This window comes from Rhodnius prolixus, unplaced genomic scaffold (assembly GCF_049639745.1).
Source record: "Rhodnius prolixus isolate KJV_2025 unplaced genomic scaffold, Rpr scaffold_8, whole genome shotgun sequence".
In the NCBI taxonomy this organism is placed as follows: Eukaryota; Metazoa; Arthropoda; class Insecta; order Hemiptera; family Reduviidae; genus Rhodnius; species Rhodnius prolixus.
This window is the reverse complement of record NW_027411593.1, coordinates 17,254,304-17,277,475: the sequence shown is the minus strand read 5'-3', so window position 1 is coordinate 17,277,475 and position 23,172 is coordinate 17,254,304. Positions and strand designations below refer to the sequence as shown.

The window sequence follows — 23,172 nt, the reverse complement described above, 5'->3', positions numbered from 1 at the left end:
GTTTTTGAACCAGAAATAGTCACGTACAGTATTATTAATGTTACATTACATATTATACGTAGGAAGGGGAAAATTTTATGTTATTTTCAATCGATATAATAGGTGAGAGATTCTTCAGAGATTCTGTGAATTCAGGTGAATTGTTTTGTTTCAGACTTTTTTTTTTAGCATAATTTGTATATTTCACAGTTTTAATGTCTAGTATATCACGCAGAGCTACTAAAACTGCAAACATCCATGCCGAACGCCAAAGAAAACAGACGTCCAAGTACACATTATTGTTTAATGCCTAACTTAGCATTAATATACTTTTGAAAGAGGTTTTTAATGAATCTTTTAAAAGTAGGCCTTCAACATTTTTATTGAAAAATACAAAATCTTTATCTTTGTTTTGCAAAATAATTTCTTAAATTCACTGTTCTTGTTGTTTCCGCCCTGGCGTTCGGTTTCTCCTTTTATTTCTTTTGAGCATTTGTTATTTTCTTTTATGTTTTGAACCTTTCTTAGTTTTTTCTGGCATAGCTACAGTGTTCCCTGTAAATAATTTATTTATTTTATTATTTCCAAAAATAACAGTTATAAATAAATCTGGTTTTTGAAATTTCCATTAAATTTCATTTTGATTAATAGAAGTAATCTTATAGTATTTCGAATTTCTTCCATTGTCTCGCGCTATCCCACTCTCAAAGTCAAATTTACGAGATTGGAGGACATTTTAACGGTGAATAAAGAAAAAGTTGGTGAGTTACACCAAAGCGATATGCTTAATAAGCTACGGATAATGACAAAGTTTCTTCAAGCTGAGTTAAATGTACCAGAATTGATAAAAATCAGAAAAAAGAATATATTTTTAAGTACTTTTAGTATTTCACTTATTCACTTAGTTAATTATATTCAATTCAAAAACCAGTTACCTAAATAAAGTTATAAACAATTCAAATGATACCAGTCAAATTTGAACTTTTTTAACCTTTATTTACATTAGGAAAACTAGGGAATACTCTCTGAACCACTTTACCCAATAATTTCTTAAAGTTTTCTTCTTTAGCTTTTTCTTAAAGTAAAATTAAATTTCATATTCAAAGAATCACCATTTCTTAACTGTTTTATATTAAAATATATGATGTATATTCATCTAAAATTTGACACAGTGCGATCACAAAAACTTATGATTGTCGAATTTCTTTTGAAATTTGTGATCAGAGGGTCATTCCATTTACTTTTCATTTCAATAGATTCACTCAATGCCTGAACATTTAAAGGACAATTTAGCTTCAGAAAGTAGATAAGTTCATAAGGAATCAGAGTAATGTGGGTGAATAGAAATCATTCTGGTATCACTTTGATAGTTAGTTTCAAATTTATGTAATAAAACTTCGCAACATCGGGCTCGATTTTATGCTACACATAGTTCAAACAAATAGGAATAAATAATGTATTTTTATGATACGAAATATAATAGTAGTTTATTTTGTTTTATCCTAAGTCTACTTACCCCAAATAATGTGGTGTATAATTTTTGTTAAGCCGTACATTGCTACTGCTACTACAAGAACGCCTACTGAAAGTAGAAGTCTTTGAGGCCAAGTCAAGATATTAAATATTGGATAAAGCCAAATACCAGTTTGGAAATATGTGCCAAATAAACTGCAAAAAATAAAATAAATGTAAATAAAATAGTTCCTAATCATGTAGAATGAAGACAGATTCTCTCGTTTCTAAATTGTTTCGCATGTACATTTTTCTACATTGAAAATATTTGCTGAATATGTGTTTTGATTAAAGGTTTAGGAATATGATTAACAAAGGAATGTACTTTATTTTTTATTTTTTTATTTTCGAATAATATAGTTTTTGAACTGTTTCAAAAACTAGCCAAATTAATAATAAGACCATTACTGCCATCTTTCTTCCTACTTTTAGTAGGATTCTAGTCCTTCTTTACTCCTAGGACCATCAAAAAAGTTCCTTTGAAATTCCGAAATATGAACTTTAATGGTGTCGAAAATAAAGAATAAATATCAGTCCACTCTCGTATGTGCAGCACGATGACACTGCATTACTTTTCCACTCCCGAGTTCAGATACCGTTGTGCCGAAACGTGTTTTTTCAGTTACGGCAGTTAATAATTCTTGCGATTATAGAATATAAATAATTTATTTAAATGTATTCTGATTTTTTCGAACATCAGATCTTAATTTTGTCCGAAAAATGAAATGCATCAATATATTAAGCCTTGAATAGTAAAAAGGTAAACTTAATTTGTTTACTTCTGGTTTGTAATTGTAATATTATATTAATCCCGAAAGGCTAGATTTGGACTTGTAACTTGTGGAATAAAGAAATTTGGCCACTATTCGACTGAAAACAACCCACGGTAGCTATGACCTAAAAACGTTGTTGATTATCGAGTCCTTAAAAAATGCCTGGACCGTGCACTTCGGAGAAGCTAGATTTTCCTCCAAATTTTAGAGCAATGGTGTTTTTCTAATATAATCTTAATTTTGAATATTATTTCTGATGAAAATCATTAGTTGGACTGATTGTGGAGGCAGATATTGTGTCTTCTACAGGCTGGTAGGACGAGAGCGGCTCTAAAAAAAGCATACAGATATGAAACCTCTAAACATCCATCAGTTTAAACAGTTCATCACAAATAAGCAACTTATGTTTCTAAATACTTTTTTCTAGATACAGAATGGCCGAAAAAAAATGTTAGAACAAAATATGTAAATAAATAAACTTCTTGACATCATTAAACATTAAAATATTCGAATAGTTCTTATTAAATAAATACACAAAATCTTACCAGACGGAATAAATTAGCAAATACGTTAGAGTCCCCTGTAATGCTCGACTCCAACTAGGAAATTTATGGTTTATAAAAAACATGTCTATAATGGCGATTGCTGAATTAAATGTATGTATACTATGATTTATCCAAACAGGTATCACTTGATCTAAAACTTTTGGAAAAATCAATTCTCTATCATATAGAAAAATTGACCAGAAAACAATACTGACCATCTGTAAAGAAGAAAACAAAAATACATTAAAGAAAGCATTTTATTTATTTATTATTTTTTTTAGAAAGTTCTTGACAACATTAAACCTGATTTACCTGTTGCAAGTACACAAAATAAAAGAATAGTTGGATACAATATTTGATATTTCTGTTGTATACTTATTCATCTTATTTTTTCGCCTTTTAGATTTTGAAATCAGGTTTACTGATTAATTTAATCTTAACATAATTAAGGAATTATGTTTGTAACAACTTATACGAGGACCAAATAAAGGGCCTCACACAGTGTACTGTCCAATTCAATGTATGTTACGTATAACTGCAACGACTGTATATCCATGTATGTTCAACAGATTTCAGAGGATTTCGTAAAAAAATGATACTGATACAAATTGAGAGGGACAAGAATGATATCAATCAAATTAATTAAATCAAATCTTAAAAAACTTCTTGATTTTTTTTTCTTTTTCTTTTTAATGCATTGAGATAAATCCGGAAGCTACTGTATTCAAATGTGCAAGAAACTTTTAGAATTTGTGCAATTTTCTTTCATGAGTTTTCATCTCTAGCTATTTATCAAAAGCGAACTAGACAGTAGTGGGTAGTTGGATTTGCTTGGTAGCTGATCTTTAATGAGGGGTTTGACTCAACATCCAACAATTTTAAGAGTATTTCTCGCTGATGATAAATTTATTTATTTAAACCATTATAATGATTTAATATTAAAAATGATTCTGTTGAAGTAGAGTAACTTCACAGCTCACCCATTACAACAATATTCCTTGAGAAAAGTATAAAATTAAAGAGATAGGTCTAAAATTTAAACCAAGTTTAATTGAAACACTTTGGCGACTGCCTAGGAAATTGCAAAAACAAAAAATTAAAAAGACTTTCTGCACGATTGCATTTACAACTTCTGTTGTACTAATATTCTTCTAACTCAAATTATTCGTTTATCATTTCCTCTAATTTTTTTCCTATCGGGAAAAATGGGAGAATAAGTCAACTTGAAAGATAGAGTATCTAGAACTGTTAAATTCGTGACCTGAAAACAATTATTTTATGCAGAGAATTTTTTTTTAAATCACATATTATTTTATAGTAAAATACACATTAAATACAAGCGAAAATTATTAATGATCTGCATTTTAGTGTTCAACTAGAGCGAAAGGATTTTTAGTAAAACTGTTTTAATCAAATGGTTTTATTGCAGACAATTAGTGTAATAATGCAACACTATTTTAAAACTTTTTAGTTTTAGATATAAGGCTTTTACATTAATGAATTCTACATATCTATCAAAGGCCGAATGGTCATTTAAAAGGAATTTATATTCCACGTCCTTGAGCTCAAAACTTGGGCAGTTTTACTGGAAATTAGTTAATTTAAACAAAAAAACCTTTACTTCAATTATGTTTATCAACGTAATAAAATTATTACTTTGAGGAAAAGAAAAAAGAAATACAATATCTTTTTCTAACACTTTTTCGTAAGAAAGTAAATAATTTTCTCTCATGAAATTCATTTTTAATTAGAGACAATGAATATACAATTTTCCCACTAATTGAAGAATTTTGTATTTCATAACAATAATTACGTAATATTTTACATAGATATTTGTATAATTTTTATGTTCATAACATCGGATAACAATTTGACTTTACTTGGTTGAATTACTTTGAATCTTTCCCTGATATTTAATAATTTGAAAGCCAATTGTTTACTTAATATTCCTTTTCTGATTTCAAGGTAAAATAAGAGATATGATTTTAAAATCATGATTTATCTATAATTATTCGAATTTAGTTCATTAATATTTTATTAGAAGTCCTAGCCTTTAGATTAACGCAATTTTACAGAACTTTTTTATGAACTTAAACTTGGCGATTTATTAATACCGTTTAAATGGTTTCCCAAATTAACAAAAAGAAAGTCAAAAAAGAAAGCAGAACAATTCAAACAACTTTCTCTTTTGTGATTCCAATAAATTTTCTTCAAACAAAGCAATTTGGAAAACAAATTATGATTTGCTTCATTTAAAAAAAAAAAAAGCCCAAATCTTAGTTTTTCTTTTACTAAGTTGTACTGTTCACAATAACACATCTTTTACAAACATTCCTTTCAAACTCCGATACTCAAAACTTTTACTAAGTTTGAAGTGAACTTTAAAAAATTCTGTTTGCAATATCATTATCAGTTTTAGAGTAAGTAATAAGAATATTGTATAAGTGTTATAAGTGCTAACTAATAACTAATTTAGAATGACCTAATCCTCTTCCGATCGCTCTATTTTCATTTCTCTTATGTAACGTTTTCATATTTAAAAACAAAATGATTAAAGTTTCCCCGGCGCTAATGACCAAGGCAATCGATGCGCCGAAAAATGTCTCCTTTTTTTTAAAAAAATTCTTCATAATTAAGAGGAAATTCATAAGTAAAATTATATTATAGAAGTTGATTTCTCTGTAAAAAGTTTTTAAATAAAAAACTAATCCTGTTTAAATCTGTAAATCTCTTACTTCTTTTGAGTTAGACAGTTTTCTATTTATTTAAAATCAAATAAAGAAGTGAATAAATATAAATATTTACCAGAGCCATTGGTGTCGCTATACTTGTAAATATGTAATCAGAATATTTTGTTAATTTATCTTTAATTTTGTGCGCTGATAACAAACTTAATAAATGTTGTAGTGTACAAAAAATGAAATACACTCCCTGAATGCCCTGAAACATATATTTTAAGCTATTTTATTGCCTCAGTTTTTTAAAAAATACAATTATAACTTACAATTTTAATGAAAGTGAAAAGTGTGATAGAGAAATTACAAAAATCTACATATTATATCGTCAACAAAAAAGTAGCAGTACAAACTACTAGATAGATATCTAGGAAGTAATAAATATCTAAGCGAAAATCCTAAAAAAAAAGGGCACCAAATAAAGAAGAAATTAAAAACTATTTTTTGAAATAATATACTGCCTGTTATTTACTTACAAATGTCCAGTTTGTAAGGAACCTTCTTGAAAATATCGCCATAGTTTTAATACTTTTATCCTCTGATAACATTGCTTTAGTTGCATTTTGAATATGTAGAAAATACATAACATAAATGTATAAGGAAAGTGCAGAAATGTGCAGTAATGCAGCACTCGCTCCCATGTTAACTTGGAAAAAAAAATCAACAAATAACTGATGTAATCAATAACTGATAAAAATACGCTTATCATTTTCAGAAAATAAGATTTCTTTAATGATGATCTTAAATAAATGTTTTATAAATTGATTATATATAAAACTGGAACAAAACGTGCTGAATTTTTAAAAAAAAGTAAGATATTTTTTTGTTAGCATCTGAATAACATGTTTAATGAAACAAAACGAAACTTTTTTCGAGTGTCAATAATACTTATAAGTATTAAAAGCGTTTAAAATAAAAAATAATCTGATAAATTAATAAATATTTATTCAAAATTCATACCTTATGTTGAATAAATGTATCTCTATAGTGGATGATAAGGCACTTTCTCTGTTGTTACATCAGAACTGGAGTGGGCTATATACAGGATTGTACTGACGAACAAGTATTCTCTTTTTTACAGTTATCTGTGTTAACCACTAGACTGGTTGTTGGTGTTACAGGTCGAGTTGTCCACTATCGTGTGTATTCCAACCATGGCTGTAGTGGCCGCGCGGTAGTCCAGGGCAATCGTGGTTCGCTACAGCGCCAATCGCTACATACACTAACTTACCACGCCGGTTGCACCAATCACTGAAAAGGAGAAAACCCCACTACTTTTGTGTGCGTAATGTAGTACAGAGGATACTATTGATTTTTCCACCTGCTACTATTCCGTCAGATGATAGCAAATTAAATAGTAAGATGGATAGTTACATATGTATACAAGGCAGAGAATAAATAGTCTCTAGCTTGTTTGCTGGTAAAAATTGAACTTAAAACATACAGGAGACCTTGAAATAATAATTGACCCCGACCTTCGTTTGATTAAATACTAATGTGTATGTAGCTTCCACATCAATTATTATACAGTAATCATCTAGATAGAAAGCAGTTTCCTAATTACTAGTTGTTTTAGTGTTTAAGAAAAAGAGAAAATATTTTATTTATAGTTCAGTAATTTTTTCTTTTTTCTAATAAAATGCACTCAGTTCTAGATATAAATTCATCCAAGGTTTCCACCTGAAAACATGAGCTTTCTTCGATGCCTATTATTAAAATGAATAAATGCTAAAAGTAGTTTTATAAAAGAAATAAAACAAAAAAGAACTTGTAATATTTCATTTTATGTTGCAAATAAAGTAAAATCATCCACTTTATTACTTAGGAGTTGCTAAAGTTGAATATCCAAAACAAGTTAAAGCAAATGTTCTAAGGATGATCATTTAATATTTAAATTCAAGAATTGAGTATACATATTATGAATGATTATTTAGTTATGAATAATTATTGCGAAAGGAAAAATATAATATATTTGCATATAAATATTAAAAAACTAAAAAGAAAAACTTTTAATAACCAATAAAAATAGCGTTTATGTACATAAATTATAATAACATTAATAACTAAATTTTATTTATTTATTCACCTTGGCCGAATTTAGATTATAAAATAAAAATATTATCAGTTTTCAATTGTTTTATTACACAATACATACCTATTATCCTAAAAAAAGTAAAGTAGTTTTTAATTACTCATTGCTACTCGATATAATTACGTCCTAAGAATCACACACTTTCCGCCATGGAAATTTTTGAACCAAAAAAGAAAAACCCTACGATTCCAATTCTTGAAGAACATGTTAACCGTCGGGAAAGAGCTTAGTAGGCTGCTACTAAGCCGTTTGACAATCATCCATACATCACCATTAAGCCCCTGGCCAGATTCAGAAACTGCCACTCTGCTAGCTGTCTCACTACCTTTGAGACACCATAGCCATCTCTCCCTTGATCTAAATCAATATCACCCGGGAGTTATTTTAGGAGTCTGGAATATTCCGCAAAGTATGGCTTCAAGGTCTTTTGATTAAGCTCAAATTCTACTTCCAGCACCTAATTATCCTACTTATCAGATCGCTTCAACTTCCAAGTTGCTCAAGACTTTTCTTCCTCTACTATTCATTCTCGCAGGAGTTCCTTAATGAAGTATGTCCTCACTCTCCTCTTCAATCCCCTTACATGACTGATCTTCCTATCCGTCCCTAAACTACATTTAATTCGTATTTCGATAGTATGGATATCCTACTCTACAATGTTAGAAACAGAAATTATGGAAATTCCAGCAACACTAATGAAGATTTTGTATTTTTCCCTATTTTCTGATCTACTCTATCCAAAAACAACCGACCTAATGTGTATTGTATTCACTTGGCATAAAAATAGAATTTTGGAAACAGAAATTAAGGAAAACAAAAAAAAAAGTTTTTACCATAATCTCTACATCCAAAACTAGCTGACCAAATGAGTATGATATACACTCATCATAAAAATGCAATGTTCAAAACCGAAACTGAGGAAATCCTATCAAAATTAATGTTGATTCCGTATTTTATCTTTCTTCTAAACCTCCACTGGCGAGACTAGCCGACCTATTGTGTATATATTGTTCAAATTGACCATTTTAACATTGTATAATTTATTATAATATAAGCTTGTCCAAGTTCTCAATTGCTGTAAGAAAGAAGCTTTCATCATGATAGGGTTGCACGGTGTACAGCCTACCTGCCGTAGTTTCTTTAAATATGCCAGGTTGTCCATCGACTCGCTCCCCTCGTTTGCGTCGTTTAAATAATTTTTCTACTCTGGTTCCAAGAGTAATACGTAGGCACTCCCAAATACCGGAATTATAGTCGGTGGATTCAGGGCTATTTGTTGCATTTCGAATCTATGAACATCCAATTTAACAATGAAAACATTGAAATGGAGTCGTAAAATATTTGTTGTTTTTACGTCCAACAGATGGCGCTGTTTTTTTTTCTTTGTTAAAAAAACATGTTTTTACCATGTTTTTCACCTGGAGTGACATTTATATAATAGGTGTATAAAAACGCAACCGTATTGTGTTTAACGTAAAACGTTGTGTCCAAATTTCAAAGCAATCGGTGAAGAACTTTCGAAGATTTAAGATTTCGAACAAACGAACATTTATATTTTTATTAATAAAGCTATATTAATTAGCTAATACCTGAGATTTCTTAATAATTATAATATTTTTGTAACTTTATAAAAGGTTCTATGTACTGAATTACAGTTGACCTAACGTTACATTACATACGCTCCCACTCTTCGCGCTCTATCTCAAGAACGGTCGATTTTATGAAAAATTGCATAGAACCAAATTTGAAGAGACTTTTGTGCTCTACAACTTTTGTAATAACTTTAAATGTCATTTAGAGCAAAGGAAACAAGATATGTACACAAAAAATGAGAAGATTTTCGTGACCTTTGATTACTGATTTCCGGTGACGTGTACACGAGATTCTATGAGACTTTAGAGCTAACTTATAAAATGCCATAACAAAGATTTATAAAAGTTTATATCTTATTATCTTCCATTCCGAGGTTAATTCCTAATCTGACCGGGCTAACTCTACCAAACCAACCACGCATGTCTGTAGCAATTAATTACCAAAATGAATTGCTACTGCAATGAATGCTAGTCTCAATAAATTTAGAAATTATTTTTAGTAGGTAAAGAAAATTCTTTAATAATAATAATAAAAATTAAAATACAAGATATATGACAATTGTTGTGTCTGTAATTTCCATATAAACTTCATGCCTCCGTGTGCTCAAGTTTGTGTAAGTTGTTCACATAAACTATATAATTATATGTAAATATTAGTTCTGTCATTTATCTGTTTAGTGCGTACCGTACAAGTAATGACGATGGCTAGCTATCACTAATTCTATTATTTGTTTGCTTTCGAAACAATATGCTACTTGTACCTCATCAAATAAAACATTACCTAATTAAACTAGTCGAAAATATTTTATTTTTTAATTTCTCAAAATTACATAATTATTGGAAGAATTCCTCTTGTATTCTGAGAAGAAAATAATAAAATATTTTTGTGAATGCTTTACTTACAATAAATTGTTACGTTAACTGCCCTAACTTAATTTGAACTAAAGGCTTCAGCAAAAATTGAACATTGTTGTATTGAATAGCGAATCGGAGGATCAAAATTGTTTAAAACATCATACACTAACTACACTCATGAGTATATAAATTTGCCACTTGATAAACAAATTATCTTAATCAACGTCAACAAAAAAGTAAACTGAGTTTTCTGTAACTCAACCAACCTGCATAGCTACGCCCTGAAGATGGCAATATATTTGTCGAAACGTTGGCAAAAAGACGAGTTGTTGTTTTTATTTAATTGCTTTAACTATCTAAAACTCAAAACATATGAATTAAGTTGCTCAGATAAATGAAATCTAATTCTGAAACATTTTCTGATTAAGATGGTAAAATTATGTATTTCTGGGCTCCGAAAGTTGTCAGTTAACAATATCAACCTAGAGAAAGTAAATATTCATTGGGCAGTTAATACTGTAAAATGTTAATGTATTTGGAATGTAAAATGCACCAATGATTATGAAAGCACTTTCACTTTGTGCTGCAAAGAGCGGGCCACAAACATTTGTAATTGAATTTTACCGATGATAGATATTTTATCACTCTGTGAAGACTCCAGGCAACAACAAGCGCAAATGTTGATGCATTTTGAATAAATAACTATAAATAAATAACACTAGAAAGATAAGTAAATAACCACTTCTGATTAATACGCAAGTTTTTAAATACTTTTTCTTCATATTCCTAACAATAACTTGTATGCATTTTGCTGTAGTACTAGACGGGTACTACCTCAAAACAACTTTACCTTTTATGTTGTACAACGTGATCCATAGTGCAATATGAACATGGTTCAAAAAACTTGTTAATGAAGAAAATAAATATCTATATACATCACAATGTATCTATCACATGTGTCAATTTATATATCAAAATATGTAGTTGAAGGTAAAAAATGTAGCATCTTCAGTCCAGTGTAAAAATTTATTAATGTCACCAAAAATGGATGTGGATCCTGTGTTACACTTTGTTGAATCTAATTCTAATGTTATATTTTATTTAGAGCACATTACTTTTCTTTACAAAATATATAAATAAATATAATTATTCTATTTATTCTTCATTTACAAAATAACTAGTAACAGTTATTACAGAGTCCAATCTAAACTTTTCAAATTTAGGGAACTCAAGGAAATACATTTCTAATCTAGTAAAATAATATTTACATCACATTTCCTAATATCACAAAAAATAAACTTAAAACTTGAAAAAAAAACTTAATAAAAAAATAACATTTTTTCTCAGAATCTTTTTTTCTTTAGTACTGATTTGGTTTAAAATAGCCGGCCGAAACAAACTGTTTGAAAGTTCCATTTTGGCCATACAAATTTGATGTGAATTTAGCACCATTCGTACCGGCACCTTTCTTCTTCAGGAAGTATGGAGCCGCTCTTCGAGCCACCGACCCATTCACCTTATTTATATGCCTCTTCGACGCTGTGTGCTAAAAAAAAAAAGTGGCGATTAATATAGAAAGTAAGTAAAACTGTTATCTATTGTTTCAAAATTTTAGGTTTTTATTGAATAAAAGAAGCTCAATTTTTGAAGTGGTACATTCCAGATAATCAGTTTCAAGGAAAATATTATAATCAAAAGTAAAAGTTATTTTAAGATGTTGTAAGGGTAAAAGAACTAAATTTAATTGTTACACTATTTATAAGCATTATGTCAGAAGAAAGAAGTGTGTCTATTTATTGGTTCTAACGCATCAATGAATACAGGGTATAACAAAAGATAAGTTGTTGAAGGTGGGTTTTTTCTTAACCCTTCAAAACCTTAGAACCATGTTGCCCATATTGAGCTGCCAGAAACAAAGAGTGGGAACAACAAGAAATTGAGACGAGATAATACCCAACTCTTGCGTCCAATAGAAGAGATTTGTACAAGAGTTAATTCTAAGGATTTTCAAATGAAGCTGGACGAATAAAGAGGAGTTGGGCCTGCATCAGTGGATTGACATGATTGTTACAACATTTGCTTAACATGATGGTAATTTGGGCAAGCACAGTGTAAGCTTGAGTCAATACTTTAGAGTAAAGCTCACGCTTGGAGCAGATTGAAGATAGCGAAATTCTCTTTAGAGTGAAGTTAATTGAGAAGAATAAATTTATAACCTTTTGATTCTTTCTGACCGTTTTGAGAAGGTATTGCATCAAGACTGGTAAGTTTAAAATAACCAGTTTGAAGATTGAATAAGAGAGTCTGTAGAATAGTCCAGTCAGGTAGTAAATTTCTTCACATTCTAGTGAATACTATACAATTTTATTCTAGTCTTTTGAGGTGGATTTTTTGTCCTAAGTAAAGTGCTTCACAAAGACACCAGTACAAGTTTTTCTTTTTTAGATAAAGTGGCAAAGCCTTGATTTAAAGTTTTTTTCTAAACAGAACAGAACATTATCGGTCCGCCAGATAGGATAACCGATAAAGCAACAATCAGTTGTAACATAGATAGTTCTACTGAATCGAATCTGTCGTAGATTGTCATCTACATACTTTTCTCATATTCCTACTAGTCATTGACAGCTTCACTCTGCTTTAACTCTGTAGTTGAGCAAACTGGATCTTTGACAAAAACTGGATGATTGGTGAACGAGCTTTAAATGTTGCCTCTTTAGGTTATTGCCTGTTTTTTCAAACTACACACAGAATCTTATGTAACATAGTTCAAGAAGGGTAATGGATTTTTATCCTTGGTTTCTTTAGTTTTGAGCATTTCTTAGAGTTTATAAAGAGTTTACGGATAACATAGTTACGACCTCTCAAAAAAGAATAGCAATACAATTTAACATGAACATTAAAAAATCGAAATAAAGATTTTCTAATCCATACCGTTTTTTTCCATTATAAATTACAATTACCTGCTGGAACTGAGTGGCCGAGTTCACATGAATGTTGCAAGCGGCGCAATATAATAGATTTGGCGTAGCATCCACACCTAAAGCATGTATCAATACTATCCATTTATCACATCATGATAGGTGATATGATAAAATAAATCTGATTGATCAACATGCATTATGCAAAAAGTGTTAATCATTCGGATTTATTATTTTTATTCCTTTAAAATGCAAATATTAACTTTTAAAACGGTAATTATATTCTTCAAAACAATTTCATTCTAACAAAATGAATATTATCTTTTAAAAATAATAAACATACCTGGTTTGCCCGGTTCATTTGTTATTTCAATATTACAGGTACCCGTCTTGTTAGAAGCCACTTTTGCTTTGTGTTTATTACCTAAAATATAATAAAATAATACAAACGAAACTAATGATAAAATAATCGTGAACAGCAATCCGAATGACTAAATTATGTGAACATTTAAATAAAAAACAACCTTAAAAGAACCGAGAAATCAGAGCGAATATTGGATGGAGATGCATACGTTACATTAATATTGGCTGTGGATCACTTAAAACCTTTAGCCTAAAATGTATTTCATTATACATTATTCCAGGCTTCATCTCAAACCTCTGACTATTGATGATATTCAGAAAATAGAGATAAGAAAGCATGCGTGCTATGACAGATAAATCCAACGATAACCTCACATTTTCAACATATTTTTGTGAGCTGAGTTCGCAATTACATTAAATTTTTACTAACATGTTTTTTAAAAAGACTAAACATTTTATTTCCAGAACAAGCTCTGCTAGTTTTCCGCCTGCCACCTATTCCACTTGGCCAGAAGAGAAATAATAAAATAATAATAATAAACTGGATAAAAGATCAATGGAAGTCCTAATTTAAACGACCCTTCTTAAGAAAAGAAATGATGCAACTTAAATTTTCCGTAGCTGTTTAATCAAGGTGCCTTTCTTTCAAATTAATATATTTCTTTTGAATTGCATTTGTAGCCAAAATCTCTTGTCACCTTTTTCAACATTACCTTTCACTTGTTTCCATAAAAATATCTTTTGAGGTCCTCCATAACGGCACACCTCTGTACAGATCTTACTCTCTTACACTTCAAAGAATTTAAATATCTTTTAGCGACATACCTGAAATATGTGCCTGTATTTGGCTAATGGCGTTTAATATAGCACCACAAATAGTGCAACTATAAGTTCCAGTGTCAGTGATTGCTTTTATAAATGGTAACTCTTTGTACTGCAACATTTCTTGTTCTTTAAGCTGTGAAAAAAAATTAATTAAACTGTAGATACACTGTAATTGTGTGTGCAAAGAAAGTAAACTCAAAAAATTTCGATCATTCATAAGTTCAACTACTTAATATATGATAATCTGTGTACACCGGTTAATTTTGTCTAAATTGATCAATTTTCATAAATAAGAAAAGAAACTTAATTAAATACCGCCACTAATCAAATAGCCCAGTTCAATTTTAAATTTTAATAACAATTATAATAATAATTGCTGTGATTACCAATTGAGATACTTACACGCTTCGCATGTTTTGCACCACTGAGATGAATTCGGTAAGATACTTTTCCATTACAATCAACATTACAGATCTCACATTTTACATATTCCTACAAAGAAATAAATAAATAAGTGGGCAGCATTTTTTACAATGCACTTGCAAATATATTTACAATCGAAACTTACTACTGGATTTCTGTCCGGCAAATTGCCACAAATATTATCAATAAGGGCTCTCTGAATAGGATCTTTGATACTAGAAGTATCTTCGATTAATCTTCCAGCTGGAGGTTGTAATTCACCTGATATTCCCAAAGGTGTGGCAACTAAACCATTCTCTGAGCTTAACTGTTCTGGGCTAAAAAGAGATGCAAGTTTAACAAAGAAGAATGTTATTAATTATCAAAAATAAAACTACCTTCTTAAAGTTAAACAAAACTAATAATAATTACAGAATTGACAAGAACGCAAACGCATATGTATAATGCTAAGCTTTCGATAAATACCAAAAACCTTTGAAACACTGTGGCACTGTTTAGATATGTAACCGAGCATGAAACAAGTGAAATTATTTCATTCAAGTCCTGAAGTATGTACCTTATTTGGTGATTTATACTAAGTATCGTAAACATTATAAGTACCTACCATCCAATTATTGTAGCAACTGTAGGATATGTGTTGTTACCACTCATTTTTATAAACTTTAGAGGCAATCACTCATAAAATACAAAATAAAAGTATTCTATTACGAATCATAAACGCAAACCACAAAATATCAAAGAGGTATCCTAACCTCTTTGAAGAATAAAAACAAACTAAACATCAATACCGGTCTCGGCTGCCAAAATAAAAGCCTAACAGTCTGTTTAAAAGAAAAGTAGATAAGCAAAATAAATGATTCTTTTTTCGAAACAAGAAAGAGTATAATCTCTTTACTTATTAAATATTTAAATTCTATATTGCTTACTTTAAAAAATAATTCTTACCTTAGAAACGAAATTCAGTGGAAATTCTCTTCTGGTTAATTTCCTTTTTAAATTTGGAATTTGCATCTGCTGTAGTCGCTTAAAAATATAAATAATTAAAAAAATAATTTCATCCATAAGTAATTTTTTATAATTAGGGCTAATGAGGATTTAAATTAATTAATGCGATATACAGAGGTTTTGGAGACTATGGTAAATTTTAAATACCAGTTTCTTTGACTGGCAGAACATAATAAACATAATAACTAATACGACTTAAATCTCATTTCTAGCCTTATTCAAATCTAAATTTTGTTACTACATCATCAAGGAAGTGAATATTGTCAACGTTAATTTAGGGTAAGAATTATTTCAACCTAGCATGAGTTTTCTGTTATTTATAACGTATGAAAAGTAAGTAAATATTAGAAGTGAGTGCACGTTAATTGGTACCAAGAGTCTTTTCCATTGCACTGTCTACCTCCGGACAGTGTTCTTCCGTCATAGACTGTACTTTTATCATCGGACTATAATAAGCAGTAGAGGTTACTAAGAAAGAAAATATAAGAACAGTTTAGTTTACCAATACTGCAGCTAGAAGTTCAATACTCTACCAGCTGAAAATCAGTATAAGATGGCAGTATATTAACACACTTTCCTTCTTGTTGGAAATAATATTTTTAGACAAACTCTTTTCACAAACCTGTTTAAATGAGCAGTTTTGTTAAACCATGCATTTGAAGCTGGATTAAAAGCAGCAACATTTGTGGAAACGTTTGAAACGACTTTTTAAACCAAAAATGGAATATTCAGTGTTAAACGTAATAATATTCATTTCTGGACAATCTCAATGCGAACATGTTTCGTGATAACTTTATAAATTTAATTTAATTTTGATTATGATGAAAAAACAAAACGTTTTGGTAGAGTGCTAGAGATAGAGCTGGGTGCGCTACCTAGCAGAATATTTGTAAACTATAATAGCTGTTAGTTACTAAAGTCGCCAATAGATCGTGTTGGCCTGGCAATTACATAGCTTTTTTATCCATTATCCTGAATTTTCTGGCATGTCAATTAGTTATCTTCCCCCCTTCCTACATTAGAATTTCTGATTCTAGTGCACATTATATTTCCCAATATAACCTCAGGATATTACTACCGGGATGATAGAGCCTTTTTTTCGTAACTACATTTACCTTAAACTGAAATATCTAGCACTGTAGTATCTCTGTTTCAGAGTGGCATTTTAAATTGATATAATATAATTAACACTATAGTTATGCAGCTCGGAATTGTGGGGTTCTACCCAACCTTCCAACTTGTGCAGATTACAAAAATTTCAATCAAAACTGCAAATGAGTCAGTAATGACTGATGCACCATGAAACCTCACCTACACTCTAACCTTCAGGCACGATCAAAACCAAAACTGAAGCAAACATTCGTTGCTGCAGGAATTATACCCGAACATTCCAGGAGCGCCATTTCGTTTATCGAGTCAACAGAACACATTAAGGCTGAATAACAATTAATTTGTTTTTAAATACTTGTTTTTTTTGAAAATAATAAATATTTATACGTTGAAACGTATAAATAAATAAGAAACGCCATAGTAACAGTCGTTGACGCATGTGTTTGTCTTATTATTTAACCTGTGTTTCAGTATTGTTCCTTTTCAGTTCACATTAAGTGTACATTCAATTTCATCGAGTTCTTTATAAATTAAAAAAAGAGAATTATGTTTTATTGTTCGTGTATGTATAGTTTATAAATATTGTATTGGATTTTGGAAAATTGACTTTTTCTTCCATCAAAAAAAATAATTACAAACATTTTTCAGTAAATAAACAAGTACAATAATTAAAATGATTAAGTAGCTCAATTCTCATAATCTGAGTAGTCTGTTATAATTGTAAAATATATATAAAAGCGTGCAATATGAGTAAAAACAAGTCGATAAGGAAAAGTACACTAGAACAGAATTTGAAAAAGCAAAGTATAATTTGAAATTAAATTATGGAGTTAAAGCTATTGCCTTTGCAAAGAGTGAATAGGAAAGAAGAAGATTGCCACAAATACAAATAAAACAAGACGTGATTAATAGAAACAATTGATCCCAAATTGAAGAAATCTTATTGCCATTAATTTTTCAGTTTCTGTCAAGAAGTGAATAAGTTTTCTCTGGTTTTAGAATTGCTGAGGGGACTAATTCAGAATCTCTGGCTAGCCAAATTGTGTAATTTAATTGAAATGATTAAAGAAAAACGTATCACACCTTTAAAGAGATTTTAAATTATACGAATTTTTTAAACTATAGATTTTAGTTGTAAATGATATAAATCAGCCAGGTAGATTAAGGCAGAGATTTTATAATAAATAGACGGAGGTTTTCATCAAATGTTTGGTTAATTATTTTCTAATTTGTTCTTCTTAAGCCAGTGTCCGGCTGATTAGATGGCCTTTATTGTTAAATACCGAGATGTGGAAGCCAAGGTTACGGAGAATACAAAACATATTTGAAAAAATTCCAATTCGTGATTTTTCTACACTTTGTAATCTCTGCTCTCGATGAACCTCCATTATGAAATACTTTACAACACCTATGTAAAAAAAAACATCCGCGTATTGTGTTGCTCTACATTATATTCTCCACTAATATGCGGATATGACTAGACTGTAACTTACCACAACACTGCTCACCTCCACAAGCCTGTTCATGGGTGTAATTCAACAGACGACTACCTATACTACCTAAAGTACAAACATAGGCACCACAAGACTACCACATCCGGTATTCTAGCTTATGCTGCACTCTGCTTTGAAACCACCTGCTTTCCATAAATTACACAAATGCTTGTGTTTCGTGTCTCATAATTGTGGTTGCTTGGATGCATAACTCGTTGAATTTGCAGTTAATAATTAGTATTAACTTAAATAATTGAACTTTTCTTTCAGGCACGATAATGGACTTATGTGTTAATGAAAATACATTTTTAAAAGAAAAACAAATTACAAAAAAAAAAGTTATAAAAAACCATGAGATTTTTTTTACCTTGTCTTTTTTTGACATTGGCCTTCGCTATACAGCCAGCATCGTCTAGGTGCTTATCACTAGAATATCACTCACTCGCCATTCTTACTTATAAATACATTCGCTTCACACATTCATCCCTCTACTATATACAACTATTTACATAAACTACAACTAATGGATGGATCAGTACTCTATATTCCTGCCATCCTTATAGCTTAACCGAAATTAAAATCACGTAATCCTTCTCTAATCATTTTCTTGCATTCATTCTAATCGGCTATTGCTTTTAAATACATTCATATTTCTTTGCTAGCTCTGCTACAGATTTAAGCACATAGATGTTGGTGGAGCATAATATGTCTTCGTAGCGAAATGGTGCATCTAAATACCTGTATATGTCGTCAAACATTCGTTTCCTTTCTACCACATAACGTGGACATATCATCATTATATGTTTGAAATCCTCCTCCTCATTGCAATCTACGCAATGAGGTGAGGACCTTTTGTTGATCCTGTGAAGATACGATCCACACACCGCGTGGTTCGCTCTCAGCTTGCTTATAATGCCATGAGATACTTTTGGGCGAAAGCAATTTATATTATATTTTGAGCTAAATTGATTTTCATAAAAGTGTCTTGGCACAATCAATACACAATTTAGCAAACTAAGAATCTAATGTTAGAAATATAAGTGATGAAACTGACGAAACTTGGTGAAGTCAGCGTTAAACGCCGGTGTTTTTTTAAAAATAAATTTTAAATAAGTTACAAATTATGAAAATCATCGACAATATCTTACCAACTTTTAAAATTTAGCGAATTTATTTCTATTTCAACTTATAATTTATGAAATTATATTAATTTTTTTAAAAGTAGCTTTTTGATAAAATATACTTCGCATTAGCTATGCATTTTTAAAAAGGCCATTTACTAAATTAATAATAATAATAATAAATGTCACGCTAGCCACCTGTAGTACAGTAATTATATTAGGGCGAAACAAAATTAATTAACAGAAAGAGTTGATGTTTTAATGTGATATTGTTACTTAACGACATATTAAAACTATTAACTAGGTTATCTATGATGAAAATGCGTTTCAAGTTACATTTGAAACAACAACCACAAAAAAAAAAAAACTGTCATTTAGTTGATTAAAGTGAAATGCACGTGATGCTTGTTAATAAAATTGATGAGTAACAAATTTTCATCAGGCATATAAATTTCCCATATGGTGTTCTGTGGGAATATTCTAAAGACGATGGAAGCATTGTTTAATGTTAGAGTGAGCGAGACTGTTATATTGGCAGAAGGTTGGCGGGAGTAATGCGGTTGTAATGCAGAGCTTACAGGTTTCACCTCTCTCAGGTAGGGGTGCCACGGAATATATTTGTAATTTTTTATTTTGCATTATATACTCTACTGCCATTCTCTCTTGTGTTTCGTTCAACATACAATATGGTAATTAAGTTAGGAAAGAGGAGGCCACATAGGACACGCACCCAAGGGGCTTGTTGCTCGGCAATAGTGGCCACCCCATGTTTTTCTGGTGTCGGCTTCCAACTAACCGACCAGTCAGTCTAGGCACGGACATCGGCAAAGTTCCATCATATCTTAAGAATAAACGACTGCCACCCACAAATCCTAACCAACTTGATCACCACTGTGAGTACTTCTCAACGCTCACTACATACAAAAAAATACACTTCACTTTTTAAATTTTTTTTTTGTATTTTCTTGCACTCTGCTCACATGCAAAATTTAACATCAAGTTCGCGTCAAATAAACAAGATAGTTCCAATTAAAGAATCTTTTAAGTTATTTCTAACAAAAATTAAGAACATTATTTTTTAAATAATTTTTATTGGGGGATAAAAGTCTGTCGTTAAAAAATGAATGTGTCTTTTTTTTCTTGAGGATTTACATCATGGTATTTCAAAAAACTATTATTATAAATGAACAAAATTCAAATAGGTTCTTTCCCATATTTTGTTAACCTGATGCATCAAACTAAGACTGTCCAAGACTTGGAAATATCATCATTGAATATTCCTTAATTTAAATATGAAAAACAAGTTGGAAAAAAAAAGATCAGGAGACAACAAAAAAATAAAATAATTAAATACAAATTACATCTTTTAAAATTTGTAAGAGCAGGGCACTCACTAAAGCTTCTACAACGAGTAAATAAGCTGGAAATACAAAACATGAGAGGAGTCATTCATCTTTCTAGAGATGATTCTCTAACGGAAAATCACGCGGCCAATAACAGCATATATCTTTTGATTTGAAAATTGAATAAAAATGGACGAATAATATTGCAGTTATTAGGTACAAATAACTATTTTTAGACACTTTGTAGATAGCTTACTTCACGTTCAATGTAAATAAAAGTACCTGTGGCCTTGAAAATTTATAGTTTCATTAGCTTACAGCATATTTTCTTAGCACAGATCCTTTGTTGTAAGCACAATCTTCAAAGTGAAATTCATATATGTATATATAACAAAGAAAAGAAGGATTTAAATTAATATCCACCTAACTATGGAAAAAATTTAAAGAAAATAAATCTAGAGGCTGTGGAATTATCTCTAAAATATCTCAGCCAATTTGAGTTATAAATCTAGAATGAAAACAATTCAAAAATATTCTTTTTGAAGTTTTTTATACTTTCAAATGTATTATAACACTTGTTTTTTTTTAAATGAATTGTCAATTATGAATAAAACTTCTTACTGCATTAAGAGTATTTTGAAAGTATTAAACTGTGTATAACACTAATGGTTTTAAAATACCTTTGGAAATATTGTTATAGAAAATTATCTATTTGGATTTTTTCTTTTTGAGTTAACAGGTTATAAAGTTTCAGCTAATTTTATAAGTTTTTATTTTTGAGGAGTTTTTCACATACTTACACACAACGTAGAATTTAATGTGAAGGAGGGAAAGAATTCTTTTATATGCCTTTAGTGGGCCTAAACAAAAATCACTTCTGTGGATATTACATTTTGAAAATTTGATAAGAACTTAATTTTCTTTTACCAGATATAATATGCTACAAACTTTGAGTCTGAAAGTTAAATTTTTCTTAATATTCGACAGCTAAAACCATAAATTGTATTGTAGGTCTCAGTTCGGAGGTAAGCTTAGGGTTATCGCTCCTAAAATTAAATTTTCTCGGAAAAATGTGTGAAATGAAAATGGTAATAGTTTCTTATAATGATTAAATATTATTACAGGAAAAAGATCAGAGTCGTTTTCCAGAAAAGCCCCAAAAAAACAGTGGCTTTCCCACCAAATCGTACATTTTACAAACTTTTTGTTTACACAGTTTTTAGCTTTTCTATAGTTTTTTACAAACATCTAATATGACCTTTATGACCTAAAAACTGTTATATATGGCACATTGCCTGCGCTCTTACTTATAAGTAAACAAAGTAAAGTAATGGATTTTTTTTTCAGGCGGGCTTTACGTCTAATTACCAGTTAGTAGTCATGGACGGAGCAAACATACTTTACTGTCAAATTCTTACTATTAACCATTAAATAAAATTCAAAATAAAACCTAACCGTTCGGGTTTCGTTTCGACGATAAGAGCCTTTGCTCTACAAATCTATCGTCGTGATTTTTTTGAGTAGATTTCTGAGTTTTGATTTTTTTTTTTTTTTACTGCGAATCAGAATGGCGCATTGATTCAACTCCAGAGTATGGTGGTAAACCCTCCCGTCAGTACTAAGTCGAGAAAAGTCTCGTCTTTAGTCTGGAATCGCTCATGCGAATTATTATAAATCCATCACCATTATATGAAGGGAACATGAGCTAACCCAGGAGCATTTTAGTTTTTAAACACGCTGAAAATAAATGAAATATTACAAGTTTTGCAAAAAAATGCTATAACAAATGTAGTCAAAAGTAAAGTACAAAAATTATTTAGAAAATTTATGTTGCAAGAGAATATAATTGGCTTAACTCTACTACATCTGTTACAAATACATGGATCTGTCTGTTGTCTACATTAAAACACAATTCTTTATTCTAAAAATAGTACGTAAGTTAAGATTCTGTTGGGGTTAGTCAGGGAGCTTATATTAAGGTGACAGGGGATTTATTGTTACCTTACAGTTAGAGCAGCCATCTAATCCTTTCTTTTTGATTAGACCCCCCAAAGTCTGAAAAGGCACGCCTTGGAGGCATGATTTTTTCAAAAGCCATATTCTCTCAGCTATTCACATGACCTTTACCCTGAACAGTAAGTATTCAATATGTGTAGAGCCGTTTTTTTCTTATCTGTTAACAGGAGCATGCTTTTACCTGTGCTTACTCAATCTGGGATCAATCTACTTTAGCCGGCCAAGAGGCTTGGTTATCCTCCCTATCCTTGAACAGCATGAAGTAGAAAATTAACGCGATGGCTAATAATGTACTTTTTGCTCTCCACTGGCCTAAGGTTTTACATCCACCATTGTTCGGAGTATCAGAGTAAGCTTTTTTTTTAGCTCCGTTTTGAAGCATTTTACTACGCCATAAATGGCATAGGTCTTTCTTAAATTTTGGTCCTGAATGCTCGAGGAGCATCCTGAAAATATGTAACAATAATTATCA

The 23,172-nt window shown here is 30.3% G+C and overlaps 3 protein-coding genes and 1 long non-coding RNA gene across 5 annotated transcripts in view; 1 reads left to right on the top strand and 3 right to left on the bottom strand.

The window, feature by feature from the left end:
- Positions 1–343: 343 nt before the first annotated feature.
- LOC141450972 (androgen-dependent TFPI-regulating protein-like) lies at positions 344–6,907 on the bottom strand. The gene is made up of 6 exons (XM_074121933.1): positions 6,505–6,907; positions 6,021–6,190; positions 5,615–5,749; positions 2,810–3,027; positions 1,496–1,647; positions 344–534 (listed from the first exon to the last, which is right to left on the bottom strand). The coding sequence occupies exons 2-6, from the start codon at positions 6,183–6,185 to the stop codon at positions 476–478; spliced, it is 729 nt and encodes a 242-aa protein (XP_073978034.1). The 5' UTR covers positions 6,186–6,190; positions 6,505–6,907; the 3' UTR covers positions 344–475.
- Positions 6,908–11,095: 4,188 nt separating this feature from the next.
- LOC141450955 (zinc finger protein 385D-like) lies at positions 11,096–15,421 on the bottom strand. The gene is made up of 7 exons (XM_074121906.1): positions 15,217–15,421; positions 14,758–14,929; positions 14,592–14,681; positions 14,190–14,322; positions 13,345–13,425; positions 13,044–13,120; positions 11,096–11,629 (listed from the first exon to the last, which is right to left on the bottom strand). Exons 1-7 carry the CDS (start codon positions 15,261–15,263, stop codon positions 11,444–11,446), a joined length of 786 nt encoding a protein of 261 aa, XP_073978007.1. The 5' UTR covers positions 15,264–15,421; the 3' UTR covers positions 11,096–11,443.
- A 4,320-nt stretch (positions 15,422–19,741) lies between these two features.
- The window catches only part of LOC141450954 (arrestin domain-containing protein 17-like), a 131,092-nt gene continuing 127,661 nt past the window's right edge, over positions 19,742–23,172 (top strand). The window contains exon 1 of one of the 2 annotated variants that reach the window (XM_074121904.1): positions 19,742–19,937. The gene's annotated coding sequence lies outside the window, so the exon portion shown is untranslated. Of the gene's footprint in view, positions 19,938–19,975; positions 20,235–23,172 lie in introns of those variants that run through there. The other variant, XM_074121902.1, reaches the window with a different exon arrangement.
- Positions 22,374–23,172, bottom strand: part of LOC141450957 (uncharacterized) — a 44,446-nt gene continuing 43,647 nt past the window's right edge. The window contains exon 7 of the long non-coding RNA XR_012456467.1: positions 22,374–23,146. This is a non-coding gene — a long non-coding RNA (uncharacterized lncRNA). The remainder of the gene's footprint in view (positions 23,147–23,172) is intronic.